At 51.8% G+C, this 15,240-nt stretch overlaps 1 protein-coding gene across 1 annotated transcript; it reads left to right on the top strand.

Annotated features, from left to right (window-relative positions):
• Window positions 1-365: 365 nt before the first annotated feature.
• On the top strand, window positions 366-8,413 carry LOC142481286 (phosphoribosylformylglycinamidine synthase-like). The gene is made up of 10 exons (XM_075582766.1): window positions 366-468; window positions 4,508-4,663; window positions 5,152-5,271; window positions 5,390-5,535; window positions 5,638-5,848; window positions 5,923-6,014; window positions 6,127-6,241; window positions 6,452-6,604; window positions 6,685-6,837; window positions 7,183-8,413. The coding sequence occupies exons 2-10, from the start codon at window positions 4,606-4,608 to the stop codon at window positions 7,503-7,505; spliced, it is 1,371 nt and encodes a 456-aa protein (XP_075438881.1). The 5' UTR covers window positions 366-468; window positions 4,508-4,605; the 3' UTR covers window positions 7,506-8,413.
• Window positions 8,414-15,240: the final 6,827 nt, after the last annotated feature.

The raw sequence follows: 15,240 nt of genomic DNA, 5'->3' as shown, positions 1-15,240 counted from the left end.
CCTTTCTCTCTCTCTCTCCACCTTTCTTTTTCTCTCTCTGTCTCTATCTCTCTCTACCTTTCTCTCTCTCCACCTTTCTCTCTCTCTCTCTCCACCTCTCTCTCTCTCCACCTCTCTCTCTCTCCACCTTTCTCTCTCTCTCTCCACCTTTCTCTCTCTCTCTCTCTCTCTCTCTCTCTCTCTCTCTCTCTCTCTCTCTCTCTCTCTCCACCTTTCTCTCTCTCTCTCTCTCTCCACCTTTCTCTCTCTCTCCACCTTTCTTTTTCTCTCTCTGTCTCTATCTCTCTCTACCTTTCTCTCTCTCTCTCTCTCTCTCTCTCTCTCTCTCTCTCTCTCTCTCTCTCTCTCTCTCTCTCTCACCTTTCTCCCCCTCTCTCTCCTTAGGCTCCCTCGTCATCTCGGTTTACGCCGTCTGTCCTGACATCACGGCCACCGTGACCCCCGACCTCAAGAACCCAGGACAGAAAGGTGAACTATAACTTGTGACGGGTTCGCCCCCTTTCTCCCCAAATCATTTCCCAAAGGAATGGTTCTATTCTTCTCTAAGTACGAGGCACCAATTCCCCGCGTGTTTTAAGTGAAACGTCTTTGCTGCTGGACGAAAACCACATGAGACGAAAATGCGTCACGATCATGCGCGCCCCCTGCTGGTTCAAAATTCTCACAGCACGCAGTCATTCCTGCAGACGAACATGTGATCAGGCGAGCAACAGTACTTTTATACCCAAACCTGCCACAGTACCAGTACTTTTATACCCAAACCTGACACAGTACCAGTACTTTATACCCAAACCTGCCACAGTACCAGTACTTTTATTCTCAAATCTGCCACAGTACCAGTACTTTTATACCCAAACCTGCCACAGTACCAGTACTTTTATACCCAAACCTGCCACGGTACCAGTACTTTTATACCCAAACCTGCCACGGTACCAGTACTTTTATACCCAAACCTGCCACGGTACCAGTACTTTTATACCCAAACCTCCCACAGTACCAGTACTTTTATACCCAAACCTCCCACAGTACCAGTACTTTTATACCCAAACCTACCACAGTACCAGTACTGTTATACCCAAACCTACCACAGTACCAGTACTTTTATACCCAAACCTACCACAGTACCAGTACTTTTATACCCAAACCTGCCACACAGTACCAGTACTTTTATACCCAAACCTGCCACACAGTACCAGTACTTTTATACCCAAACTTGCCACACAGTACCAGTACTTTTATACCCAAACCTGCCACACAGTACCAGTACTTTTATATCCATAGCTGACACACAGTACCAGTACTTTTATATCCAAACCTACCACAGTACCAGTACTTTTATACCCAAACCTGCCACGGTACCAGTACTTTTATACCCAAACCTCCCACAGTACCAGTACTTTTATACCCAAACCTCCCACAGTACCAGTACTTTTATACCCAAACCTACCACAGTACCAGTACTGTTATACCCAAACCTACCACAGTACCAGTACTGTTATACCCAAACCTACCACAGTACCAGTACTTTTATACCCAAACCTACCACAGTACCAGTACTTTTATACCCAAACCTGCCACACAGTACCAGTACTTTTATACCCAAACCTGCCACACAGTACCAGTACTTTTATACCCAAACCTGCCACACAGTACCAGTACTTTTATATCCACAGCTGACACACAGTACCAGTACTTTTATATCCAAAGCTAACACACAGTACCTGTACTTTTATACCCAAACCTGCCACAAAAACATAACAATCTAAATACAATTTCAGTGACAAACACAGACGTCTCGCTCAGAACGCGCGTGCTCGGGGCACACCCGCGTGTGTGTATTTGTACAATGCTTTCACACCCCGCGTGTTTATTTGTACAATGCTTTCACACCTCGTGTGTTTATTTGTACAATGCTTTCACACCCCGTGTGTTTAGTTGTACAATGCTTTCACACCCCGTGTGTTTATTTGTACAATGCTTTCACACCTCGTGTGTTTATTTGAACAATGCTTTCACACCCCGTGTGTTTATTTGTACAATGCTTTCACACCCCGCGTGTTTATTTGTACAATGCTTTCACACCCTGTGTGTTTATTTGTACAATGCTTTCACACCCCGCGTGTTTATTTGTACAATGCTTTCACACCTCGTGTGTTTATTTGAACAATGCTTTCACACCCGTGTGTTTATTTGTACAATGCTTTCACACCCCGCGTGTTTATTTGTACAATGCTTTCACACCCTGTGTGTTTATTTGTACAATGCTTTCACACCCCGTGTGTTTATTTGTACAATGCTTTCACACCTCGTGTGTTTATTTGAACAATGCTTTCACACCCCGTGTGTTTATTTGTACAATGCTTTCACACCCCGCGTGTTTATTTGTACAATGCTTTCACACCCTGTGTGTTTATTTGTACAATGCTTTCACACCCCGTGTGTGTATTTGTACAATGCTTTCACACCCCGCGTGTTTATTTGTACAATGCTTTCACACCCCGCGTGTTTATTTGTACAATGCTTTCACACCCGTGTGTTTATTTGTACAATGCTTTCACACCCCGTGTGTTTATTTGTACAATGCTTTCACACCCCGTGTGTTTATTTGTACAATGCTGTCACACCCCGTGTGTTTATTTGTACAATGCTTTCACACCCCGTGTGTTTATTTGTACAATGCTTTCACACCCCGTGTGTTTATTTGTACAATGCTTTCACACCCCGTGTGTTTATTTGTACAATGCTTTCACACCCGTGTGTTTATTTGTACAATGCTTTCACACCCCGTGTGTTTATTTGTACAATGCTTTCACACCCCGTGTGTTTATTTGTACAATGCTTTCACACCCCGTGTGTTTATTTGTACAATGCTTTCACACCCCGTGTGTTTATTTGTACAATGCTTTCACACCCCGTGTGTTTATTTGTACAATGCTTTCACACCCCGTGTGTTTATTTGTACAATGCTTTCACACCCCGTGTGTTTATTTGTACAATGCTTTCACACCCCGTGTGTTTATTTGTACAATGCTTTCACACCCCGTGTGTTTATTTGTACAATGCTTTCACACCCCGTGTGTTTATTTGTACAATGCTTTCACACCCCGTGTGTTTATTTGTACAATGCTTTCACACCCCGTGTGTTTATTTGTACAATGCTTTCACACCCCGTGTGTTTATTTGTACAATGCTTTCACACCCCGTGTGTTTATTTGTACAATGCTTTCACACCCCGTGTGTTTATTTGTACAATGCTTTCACACCCGTGTGTTTATTTGTACAATGCTTTCACACCCCGCGTGTTTATTTGTACAATGCTTTCACACTTCTAGTACAAGTCTTGTGGACACAATGAGATGGGTCAAGAGTGTGTAAATAACAATAGTATTTATTATACAATACAAATAGATCGCGTAGCATAAATCCGAGATATATTTTCGCTAAGCAGAGTATGTGAAATTCTTATTATATGCTTGCGTCAAAATAAGGCGTACAAGACACCCCAAACAGCCCGTATTCTTCCTGTCCTGAGATTTAGGATCGAGCGATGAACACGCATCACTAGTATGTCTATCCATAGGCTGTCACTACTTCCTCTTACTATGTAACTACATCGATTGTACATATCTGTAATCTGGCCTAGTCCTAATCAATTAGCAAATTGTGAGATTAACCCGAGTTTCCATTCCTAATGAGACATTGTTCTGCGAATATTTCATTCTACATTTGCGGTTATCTCCGTCCCTCAAACTTGGACAACAACACATTTTGCGGAACTAGTCTCGTGAGAACCTGAAATATATTTCACAAACTATTTGGCCGTTTTAAACTGACCCAAAGGGGAAAAAAAATATATATATCTATATCTCTTTGCAGGTAATAATATTGTTTCTTGCAGGTGAATTTAGGAATATATATGGTGATATGAGATGGTCAGAATTAGGCTAGGCCCATGCCACACTCGGATCACTTTCTGAGAGCGGAGCGCTCACACCCGTGTGCTCGGACCTCAGATGGGCCGTCCTGCGTTGGTTTTCTTAGTGTGTGATTGTTGGGGATGTTTTTATGGGGTGGGATATGATTGATCCCTGCTCAGGGTGGGCTGCGGAGCTTGGGTGGAGTGGGGTCTGCATTCGTGAACGGTACATCCCAACAAGGTGCTCCAAATGGACCGTGGCATTCATCACAGAACCGTGGACAGTACTCAGAACTTCACGGGCCCATTTATTAGATCTTTGGGTTGATCCGTACGGTGTGTGGAGCTGACCTGGTTTGGGTAAAGTCGTCTAGTCTTGATGGTGTCAGTTGGGCGAGTTAGCCATTATAATTGAAGACTGGTACGGGTTGAGTTAGTAATTGATCAAGTTGGTATTGGTGCTGATCCAGTTGAGTGATGATGGAGGTTTGGTCTGAATGTTGGTTGGGTAAGGGTTGCTGAGTTAGGATAGGTCCATTTTGAGTAGCGGTTTTGATGGCTTATGCTCCTGTTCTGCTGACCTTGTTCCAGGTGTCCTGCTGTACATCCCCCTCAGTCCTGTTCAACATCGTCTCGGTGGCAGCGCGTTGGCTCAATGCTACTCTCAGCTGGGGGAGCAGCCCCCTGACATGGACAACCCCCAAACCTTGGTCTCCTGCTTTCAGGTTACACAGCAGCTTCTAAGAGGTGAGAATAGGAACGGGGAGGGGCAATAAAGGCCATCGGGCTTGGAAATGAGGATGAGACGAGGAGTAATCTTGTGTTTACTTTATCTGTGTCAGTTTGGGGGGGTGTAGTTGCAGTGACTACACCAGCGGTGGCCAACTCCATCCTCGAGCTATCTGACCTGGTGGTAGCTGTTGAGGAATGGCGTTGGCCACCCCTGGACTACACCATATGTCTCCCCTCGCTGCGGTGTGTCACATGGGTCCTTATCCCTCCTGTCTCCCCCCGCTGTGGTGTGTCACATGGGTCCCTATCCCTCCTGTCTCCCCCCGCTGCGGTGTGTCACATGGGTCCCTATCCCTCCTGTCTCCCCCCGCTGCGGTGTGTCACATGGGTCCCTATCCCTCCTGTCTCCCCCCGCTGCGGTGTGTCACATGGGTCCCTATCCCTCCTGTCTCCCCTCGCTGCGGTGTGTCACATGGGTCCTTATCCCTCCTGTCTCCCCTCAGACCGTTCCCTGAGTGCGGGACACGATGTTAGCGATGGAGGTCTCATCACCTGTCTCCTGGAGATGGCTTTTGCAGGGAACTGTGGTCTGGACGTTGAGCTCTCCTACCCGGGCGTCAACGGTGGGTGTTTTGTGGTGAGGTTCCGGTGAACTCGCTCTCGGTTAGTCTTGTGATCGGTATATACAGATCCTAGCGGGTCTCCATCTTAACTCCCTCTACTTCCTTCCTGGATAACCAGCGCTGGAGTTGCTGTTTGCAGAGGAGCTAGGACTGGTCCTAGAGGTTCCAGAGCCGGCAGTGCCGAAAGTCATGGGGCAGTACGAAGCCGCTGGGGTGCAGTGTGTAAAGATCGGACACACCCAGGGGAAGGGGCCCAGCTCCATGGTCAGTCTCAAAGTGGTGGTAATGTGGGGGGAGGAGGAGGAGGAGTGTAACTGAAGTGGAAGTAACGGGACAGGACACTAACATCTATGAGGTCCCTCCCAGGTAAGAGTCGGTGTGAACGGGCAGGAGGTGCTCTTGGAGAAGGTGGGGCCCCTGAGGGCCCTGTGGGAGGAGACCAGCTTTCAGCTCGAGCGCCTTCAGGCCAATCCAAGCTGCGTGTCGCAGGAGGAGGCGGGGCTACGTCAACGGGAGGGGCCACACTACCATCTGACCTTTGACCCCGCCGAAAAACCTCAGCTGCCACCTGTGATTGGTAAAGAAAGGGAGTGGAATAGGGGGGTGGGGAGGGGCTTACCTGATTGGTCGGCTGATGCGTTCCTGTTACAGGCTCCTCCCAGCCACGTGTCGCGGTCGTCCGTGAGGAGGGAAGTAACGGGGACAGAGAGATGGCGGCTGCTCTGCTGATGGCCGGATTCCAGGTGAGGACCCAATGCTGCCCCCCGAACCGTGTATCTCTTACCCTGCCAGACGTGATAATCACTTAATATCCCCCTAATTCCCCCCCCCCCCCCCCCTGTCCCTCCTTTGCAGGTTTGGGATGTCACCATGGAAGACCTTCTCACTGGAGGGACCACCCTGGACTCTTTTAGAGGTGTCGCTTTTGTTGGAGGATTTAGCTACGCTGATGTTTTGGGTTCTGCAAAGGGTAAGTGCCAACCGCCCTTTCCCTGTGCCACCCATCAGACCTTAAAGGCATAGAAGCCATAATACTGTCACCCATTAGTAGAAGGGACACTAAGTCTACCAATGTCTTGTGTGTCCTCCTCGCTAAGTCCAGCTCACCTGGTGTTTTGGGGAGTGGTGACAGTGGGATGTCTGTTTCTCATTGTCCCTCCCCCCCCCCCATCTCTCTCAGGCTGGGCTGCCTCTGTGAAGTATAACGCTGGTGTGCGTGGTCAGTTCGAGGCCTTTCGCCGCCGGGAGGACACCTTTAGCCTGGGAGTGTGCAATGGCTGCCAGCTGATGGCCCTCCTGGGCTGGGTGGGACCTGATGGCACAGCAGATACCGGTGAGTGTGTCAGTCGTTGGCACATGCTAAACCTGCCGCGTTCTCTGCGCTCTGCTCATACAGATGTCTCCGTCCCTCAGGTGACCTCCCCACTCAGGGGGTGCTGCTCGGCCACAACCTGTCTGGTCGCTACGAGTCCCGGTTTGTAAGCCTGAAGATCGACGAGAGCCCGTCTGTCCTGTTGCGGGGGATGGCGGGGTCCACACTGGGCGTTTGGGTGGCGCACGGTGAAGGTAAATCCTGCTTCTGAGTTCTACAGCGTTAGGAGACCCATAATTGTTGTCCATGTCCTGCCAGTGCTGTCCATACGGTCCCTGTGCTCGAACCCTATAGGTTTCAGGTTGTGCGTTCTGTCCATCTAACCCTTGAGGTTTGAAGTCTCATTGCACGTTTCCCAGTGTCATCCAAGTATTTGGCAGAATCTTATACTAAGCTGCCCATTCCATGAGGTGTGATAGGCTGCTTAACAGAGTGTAATCTCCTGTGCCACACCGTGCTGGAGGAGCCAGGCTCTGTGTCCCTGTGCCGTTGGTTGAACGTTCAGGTTATTGAATGGGTTCTCTGCCTCCTCCTCGCAGGTCTGATGCAGTTCCGGTCTCCGAAGGTCTTGGACCACTTGACTTCACATCACTTGGCTCCTCTCCGCTACGTGGATGACCTTGGGTCCCCCACGGAGGAATACCCTATGAATCCCAACGGCTCCCCCCTGGGCATCGCCGGCCTCTGTTCCGCCAATGGGCGCCACCTGGCCATGATGCCCCATCCAGAGCGCTGTGCCCTGACATGGCAGTGGCCGTGGATGCCAGAAGGTTGGCGCCAGACACTTGATGTCTCTCCTTGGATGCGTCTCTTCCAAAACGCCTACAGCTGGTGCCTGGAGAACCCATCACAAGATCTGTAACCTCATTCCTTTCATCTATTTACCTCCCTCTCTCTCTATAAAACCTGAGACCGCTTCAGTGCGCCAAAGGAGATTCTGAAGAGTCCGACGCACAACATATAACTTCATTCCCAATCCTCTCCTCCTGCCCCCAACTACACAACACCCCAGGTCGTGTAAAAATGAAGAGATTCATACAATACGCCCACCAGTGGTGACTGGATAACCTCATTCTCGTTCCATAAATCCTCTCCCAACTGTCTATAAAGCTATGAAGAACTTGGCCCTAGTTTGTATCCTAAGAGAACTTGTGCCAGATGTTGATTACTTTCCATCCTAGTCTTGGGGCAGTTAGAGGATACTCTACTGGTGTTTCAGTACCAAGATGTAACCATTTTCACCCTCGGGGTGGAAGAAGCTAGACGATGCACTGGGGTCTCCCATTTAGTTGTGGTAGGGGAATGAACTCAACAATGGGTCTTTGGCGTTTCTGTCCATTGATCTAGAAGAGCAGCTACACGGGAGGAATCTTGGTGAAACTTCACGGCTTGTCTGTGCGCCTGACTTCATCTCCAGGACCCTGGGGATGTAGAAGACCTCCGGGGGGAGACCGCTGCCCTGCTGAGTGGAACGGTTATCTGCGGAGGCTGGACACCCTGTCGGGATTGTGGGAGGGGGTCGCCGGTCCCCAGGACCCTGCATAGGGGAGAAGGGGGTAGAAGACCTCCGGGGGGAGACCGCTGCCCTGCTGAGTGGAACGGTTATCTGCGGAGGCTGGACACCCTGTCGGGATTGTGGGGAGGGGGTCGCCGCTCCCCAGGAACCTGCTGCCTCCTCAGAGCAGAGCGAGATATTTATGGTGTAAAGTCCGCGGAGATAAGGAGACCAAAGGAAAACATCAACCCAATAAACCTACAGAGGGATTTAAACCGGCGGCGTCTGTGTCCCACTGCGTCACTGCGTCACCGTGTTACATGACTTAATGTGTTACCGTGTTACATGACTGAATGTGTTACCGTGTTACATGACTGAATGTGTTACCGTGTTACATGACTGAATGTGTTACCGTGTTACATGACTGAATGTGTCACCGTGTTACATGACTCAATGTGTCACCGTGTTACATGACTCAATGTGTTACCGTGTTCCATGACTGAATGTGTTACCGTGTTCCATGACTGAATGTGTTACCGTGTTACATGACTGAATGTGTTACAGTGTCACATGACTGAATGTGTCACCGTGTTACATGACTGAATGTGTCACCGTGTTACATGACTCAATGTGTTACCGTGTTACATGACTCAATGTGTTACCGTGTTACATGACTGAATGTGTTACCGTGTTACATGACTGAATGTGTTACCGTGTTACATGGCTGAATGTGTTACCGTGTTACATGACTCAATGTGTTACCGTGTTACCGTGTTACATGACTGGATGTTTTACCATATTACATGACTGAATGTGTTACCGTGTTACATGACTGAATGTGTTACCGTGTTACATGACTGAATGTGTTACCGTGTTACATGACTGGATGTGTCACCGTGTTACATGACTGAATGTGTTACCGTGTTACATGACTGAATGTGTCACCGTGTTACATGACTGAATGTGTCACCGTGTTACATGACTGAATGTGTCACCGTGTTACATGACTGAATGTGTTACCGTGTTACATGACTGAATGTGTTACCGTGTTACATGACTGAATGTGTTACCGTGTTATATGACTGAATGTGTTACCGTGTTACATGACTGAATGTGTCACCGTGTTACATGACTGAATGTGTCACCGTGTTACATGACTGAATGTGTCACCGTGTTACATGACTGAATGTGTTACCGTGTTACATGACTGAATGTGTTACCGTGTTACATGACTGAATGTGTTACCGTGTTACATGACTGAATGTGTTACCGTGTTACATGACTGACTGTGTCACCGTGTTACATGACTGAATGTGTCACCGTGTTACATGGCTGAATGTGTTACCGTGTTACATGACTGAATGAATGTGTTACCGTGTTACATGGCTGAACGTGTTACTGTGTTACATGACTGGATGTTTTACCGTGTTACATGACTGAATGAATGTGTTACCGTGTTACATGACTGAATGTGTTACCGTGTTACATGACTGAATGAATGTGTTACCGTGTTACATGGCTGAATGTGTTACCGTGTTACATGACTGAATGAATGTGTTACCGTGTTACATGACTGAATGTGTTACCGTGTTACATGACTGAATGAATGTGTTACCGTGTTACATGGCTGAATGTGTTACCGTGTTACATGACTGAATGTGTTACCGTGTTACATGACTGAATGAATGTGTTACCGTGTTACATGGCTGAATGTGTTACCGTGTTACATGACTGGATGTTTTACCGTGTTACATGACTGAATGAATGTGTTACCGTGTTACATGACTGAATGTGTTACCGTGTTACATGACTGAATGTGTTACTGTGTTACATGACTGAATGTGTTACCGTGTTACAAGACTGAATGTGTTACCTCACTGAATGAATGTGTTACCGTGTTACATGGCTGAATGTGTTACATGACTGTGTTACCGTGTTACATGACTGAATCTGTCACGTGACTGAATGTGTCGCACGGCTGAAGGCGTTTCCGAGTGTGCGATTAAGAACTAATTGGATACAACTTTCTGATATTAGAACAATAGTGTCGTGTGTGTGTCAGTTCTGTGTGTCATGTTTGTGATTTAGTCATTGTAAGATGAGGTTATTGTTGGGTAAGCTGTGCGGTTGCTCTTGAATGTGGCTTAGTGTGTGTTGGCAGTGTAGACCGAACAAGTGTCACAACTCTCGTGTGTGTGTGTGTGTGTGTGCGTGTGCGTGCACTTTTGCAGACTTACTGTGTTTCACTAAATTCCTTTTAACCCCTTCATTGCGAGACATCCTCCCTCCCCCCGGAGAGTCGCCCTCCCTCCCCCCCGGAGACTCGCCCTCCCTCCCCCCCGGAGACTCGCCCTCCCTCCCCCCCGGAGACTCGACCTCCCCCCCCCCCCCCCCCCGGAGACTCGCCCCCCCCCCCCCCCGGAGACTCGCCCCCCCCCCCCCCGGAGACTCGCCCCCCCCCCCCGGAGAGTCGCCCCCCCCCCCCCCGGAGAGACGCCCTCCCTCCCCCCGGAGAGACGCCCTCCCCCCGGAGAGTCTCCCTCCCTCCCGCCGGAGAGCCTCCCTCCCCCCGGAGAGTCTCCCTCCCTCCCCCCGGAGAGTCGCCCTCCCTCCCCCCGGAGAGTCGCCCTCCCTCCCCCCGGAGAGTCGCCCTCCCTCCCCCCGGAGACTCGCCCTCCCTCCCCCCGGAGACTCGCCCTCCCTCCCCCCCGGAGACTCGCCCTCCCTCCCCCCCGGAGATTCGCCCTCCCTCCCCCCCGGAGAGTTGCCCTCCCTCCCCCCCCGGAGAGTTGCCCTCCCTCCCCCCCCGGAGAGTTGCTCTCCCTCCCCCCCCGGAGAGTTGCCCTCCCTCCCCCCCCGGAGAGTCTCCCGCCCTCCCCCCGGAGAGTCGCGCGCCCTCCCCCCGGAGACTCGCCCGCAGCTTCTCCCGCCGGCTCTCAGTCCGTGCAGTATTTCTCTCTGACTTTGCTGCAGCTTAATTGTCAGGTCCAGGGGGTCCCCACAGCTGAACCCCGATAATTAAATTTCAGGGGACCCCCCTACTTCCAGAGGTACTGCCTCCGTAGGGGGCGCTGGTACCTCCTGCAGGTTTAAAGCTCCCTGCATCCCGTGGGCCAATCGGAAGCTGCACCGGGTGACATCACGGCTTTGAAACTCCGCCATTACGTGAACCCCAGCTAGCGAACTGGAGTGGCACCCACTACGGAGATCTGTATCTCAGGAAGCAGGGGGTCCCCGGAGTGGAAATAATGGGGTTCAGCTCTGGAGACCCCCTACTTCAACCCTATAAAAAGGGGGGGGGGGGAGAGAAACACCTGCGTGGATCGTTCCTTTAAAACAACAATACATTAAAAATCCTGTTTTTTTTATTATAAATCTATAGTATTAGATAATACTGCATTTTTTAAAATTATTTCTTTCTCCATTATGCCTTTGTGAATGTATTAAGCATCCTTGCGTTGCTATAGCAACCATTTACAAAAGCACAGCGCTTCCTCTCTTGGAATGGGCGGCCATATTGTGAACCCGGGGAAGCCGAATCTTTGCCGATCGCTGGAGGGGGAGAACGGGTCGGCCGGCAGTTACAGTCCCTTAAAGCGGAGCAACTGCTGCGCCTCCGAAAACAAAGCAACAGAACCCCGCAGGCGGTGTTGCCCCTTTAGGGGGTAGAACGCGCGTGTCTGTGGGACGTCGCGGTCCTGAGATGCCCGATGATTACCGGACATTGTGAAGGGTTAACCACCAGTCTGTCTCGGGAACCCGCTGGGCACTAGTACTTTAATACTAAGCCGGCTTTGCATTAAACACTTTGCTGCTTCCTACTTATGAAAGGGGCGAGCGCGACGGGGCGGCGACGAGATGCTCTTATACAGAGGGAGGGGGTTGTTAGAACGGGCTCCTCCCATAGGAAGGGGCACGTAGGGCTGTGAGGAGATGTTCTTATAGAGGGGGCTCTTTGTGACGGGAGGGGGTAACCAGGCTAACAAATAAAGGTTAATCCCTCTGGTTACCCCTGGACCTGTAGGGTCCCTGGTACCCCCATAAGCCAGGGACCATACATGGTGGAAAATAAAATGACCCTGTTATCCCTATTTCCATGTCCCCCGTACCCCAGACTCATGAAACTTTCTGTGTGCGTTTTAGGAGGGATATTTGGGTAAGAACGCAATTCTTTTGGTTGCAGGAGTTCGGGGGCCGGAGCTACCGGTAGTACCTAAATTCCACCCGGCGTGCAGGCATGATTTGCTGGTACACGAGTAGGATTACACGGGGGCTGCCCGGTGTCCCCCAGACTCCTGCTTTTTGAGCCCCGATATCCCAGTCCCATATCCAGCACGCTCACGAGTCTCCCCAAGGTCCCCCATGTATTAAAATATGTTTTAATGTGTTATACATTTATTATAAGGCTCTATGTCATTTGCCCGGCCTACCAGTTAAGGTGCCAACAAGTCTACATAGGGTCCGTAGTTCATAGGGGGGAAGAGGATGTCCCGAGGTGTGAAAACGCTTGGTGAGAAAAGGCGAATGGCTAGGTCTGGACTACACATTGACACCCCTTTTGCCGGTGCCAGACCTGGTGGAGCCGCCCCGCAGGAGGCAATGAGTTAGCCAGAGAGGATGCAGCCATAGAGTCTGATCCTCTTGGCTGAAATCATATTTCCCGCTCACCAGACTCTTCGACACCCTGTGGCACGCCTACTCCCCTGACGTCAGCCGAGGGTCGTGCCCCTCTTTCTATTGGCTGGTGGAGAGGGATTCCCCTTCTCTGATTGGTTGCTCCTTCCCCCCTCCGTCCTGGGGATAGCCCAGCGGCGTGTATGGAAGGTGCTGACCAGGAGAGAGGAGCGCAACCAATCAGTGAGTCCATGCAGCGCGGGCGGCTTTCAAAGCAGCTGTCGGAAATAGCAGAGCGACCGGCCAGAAAAGCCCGCCCCGCAGAGACTAAAGCCCGCTCCGCGGAGACTAAAGCCCGCCCCGCTGAGACTAAAGCCCGCCCCGCTGAGACTAAAGCCCGCCGCGCGGAGACTAAAGCCCGCTCCGCGGAGACTAAAGCCCGCCCCGCAGAGACTAAAGCCCGCCCCGCTGAGACTAAAGCCCGCCGCGCTGAGACTAAAGCCCGCCCCGCTGAGACTAAAGCCCGCCCCGCAGAGACTAAAGCCCGCCCCGCGGAGACTAAAGCCCGCCCCGCGGAGACTAAAGCCCGCCCCGCGGAGACTAAAGCCCGCCCCGCGGAGACTAAAGCCCGCCCCGCTGAGACTAAAGCCCGCCTCGCGGAGACTAAAGCCCGCCCCGCAGAGACTAAAGCCCGCCTCGCAGAGACTAAAGCCCGCCCCGCGGAGACTAAAGCCCGCCCCGCGGAGACTAAAGCTCGCAGAGACTAAAGCCCGCCCCGCAGAGACCAAAGCCCGCCCCGCGGAGACTAAAGCTCGCAGAGACTAAAGCCCGCCCCGCGGAGACTAAAGCTCGCAGAGACTAAAGCCCGCCCCGCGGAGACTAAAGCCCGCCCCGCGGAGACCAAAGCCCGCCCCGCGGAGACTAAAGCCCGCCCCGCAGAGACTAAAGCCCGCCCCGCAGAGACTAAAGCCCGCCTCGCAGAGACTAAAGCCCGCCCTGCGGAGACTAAAGCCCGCCCTGCGGAGACTAAAGCCCGCCCCGCGGAGACCAAAGCCCGCCCCGCGGAGACTAAAGCCCGCCTCGCGGAGACTAAAGCCCGCCCCGCAGAGACTAAAGCCCGCCTCGCAGAGACTAAAGCCCGCCCCGCGGAGACTAAAGCCCGCCCCGCGGAGACTAAAGCTCGCAGAGACTAAAGCCCGCCCCGCGGAGACTAAAGCCCGCCCCGCGGAGACTAAAGCCCGCCCCGCAGAGACTAAAGCCCGCCCCGCAGAGACCAAAGCCCGCCCCGCGGAGACTAAAGCTCGCAGAGACTAAAGCCCGCCCCGCGGAGACTAAAGCTCGCAGAGACTAAAGCCCGCCCCGCGGAGACTAAAGCCCGCCCCGCGGAGACCAAAGCCCGCCCCGCGGAGACTAAAGCCCGCCCCGCAGAGACTAAAGCCCGCCCCGCGGAGACTAAAGCCCGCCCCGCAGAGACTAAAGCCCGCCCCGCGGAGACTAAAGCCCGCCCTGCGGAGACTAAAGCCCGCCCTGCGGAGACTAAAGCCCGCCCTGCGGAGACTAAAGCCCGCCCCGCGGAGACTAAAGCCCGACTTTTATGCTGCCAAGTTCTCAAAATCAACTAGCGGTCCCGGTCAGGATTTTGTGCCGGAATCAGCTCCAGGGGATTCAGGACTAGGTCCCGGTCAGTATTTTCTGTTGGATTTCGGTCCGGAACAAGGTTCTGTTCGGGGTAAGCCCATGCAAGGGGGCGCCCTGCACCTAGGGGAGGTAGATCCCCAGTAAGTGTGAATATTCTCTGTGTTTCTGTGTTTCCGAGGTCTTATCCAAATAAATCGCATTTTATTTCAGCCTTGTTTTGCCTATTGACCGATGCCTTAAATATAAATGGTGTTAAGAATTCTGGGTTACCGTGACACCCTTATAACACGGGCTTCTCCTATAGGGAAGGGCACGTCAGGGCTGTGAGGAGATGTTCTTATAAGGGGGGTGTTCTTATAACAGGCTTCTCCCATAGGGAGGGGCACGTCAGGGCTGTGAGGAGATGTTCTTATAAGGGGGGTGTTCTTATAACAGGCTTCTCCCATAGGGTGGGGCACGGGAGGGCTGTGAGGAGATGTTCTTATAAGGGGGGTGTTCTTATAACACCGGCTTCTCCCATAGGGAGGGGCACGGGAGGGCTGTGAGGAGATGTTCTTATAAGGGGGGTGTTCTTATAACAGGCTTCTCCCATAGGGAGGGGCACGTCAGGGCTGTGAGGAGATGCTCTTATAAGGGGGGTGTTCTTATAACACCGGCTTCTCCTATAGGGAGGGGCACGTCAGGGCTGTGAGGAGATGCTCTTATAAGGGGGGTGTTCTTATAACACCGGCTTCTCCCATAGGGAGGGGCACGTCAGGGCTGTGAGGAGATGTTCTTATAAGGGGGGTGTTCTTATAACAGGCTTCTCCCATAGGGTGGGGCACGGGAGGGCTGTGAGGAGATGTTCTTA

The sequence above is a fragment of the Ascaphus truei genome, unplaced genomic scaffold, assembly GCF_040206685.1.
Source record: "Ascaphus truei isolate aAscTru1 unplaced genomic scaffold, aAscTru1.hap1 HAP1_SCAFFOLD_2484, whole genome shotgun sequence".
NCBI lineage: Eukaryota > Metazoa > Chordata > Amphibia > Anura > Ascaphidae > Ascaphus > Ascaphus truei.
The sequence above is the reverse complement of the archived record's forward strand: the minus strand, read 5'-3'. Positions and strand labels throughout refer to the sequence as shown.

Bases quoted from the DNA above. Each gene is read 5' to 3' on its own strand.
- LOC142481286 (XM_075582766.1), top strand. From the start codon at position 4,606: ATGGACAACCCCCAAACCTTGGTCTCCTGCTTTCAGGTTACACAGCAG. The intron at 4,664-5,151 runs GTGAGAATAGGA...GTCTCCCCTCAG, and splicing joins TACACAGCAGCTTCTAAGAG to ACCGTTCCCTGAGTGCGGGA. The intron at 6,605-6,684 runs GTGAGTGTGTCA...TCCGTCCCTCAG, and splicing joins TGATGGCACAGCAGATACCG to GTGACCTCCCCACTCAGGGG.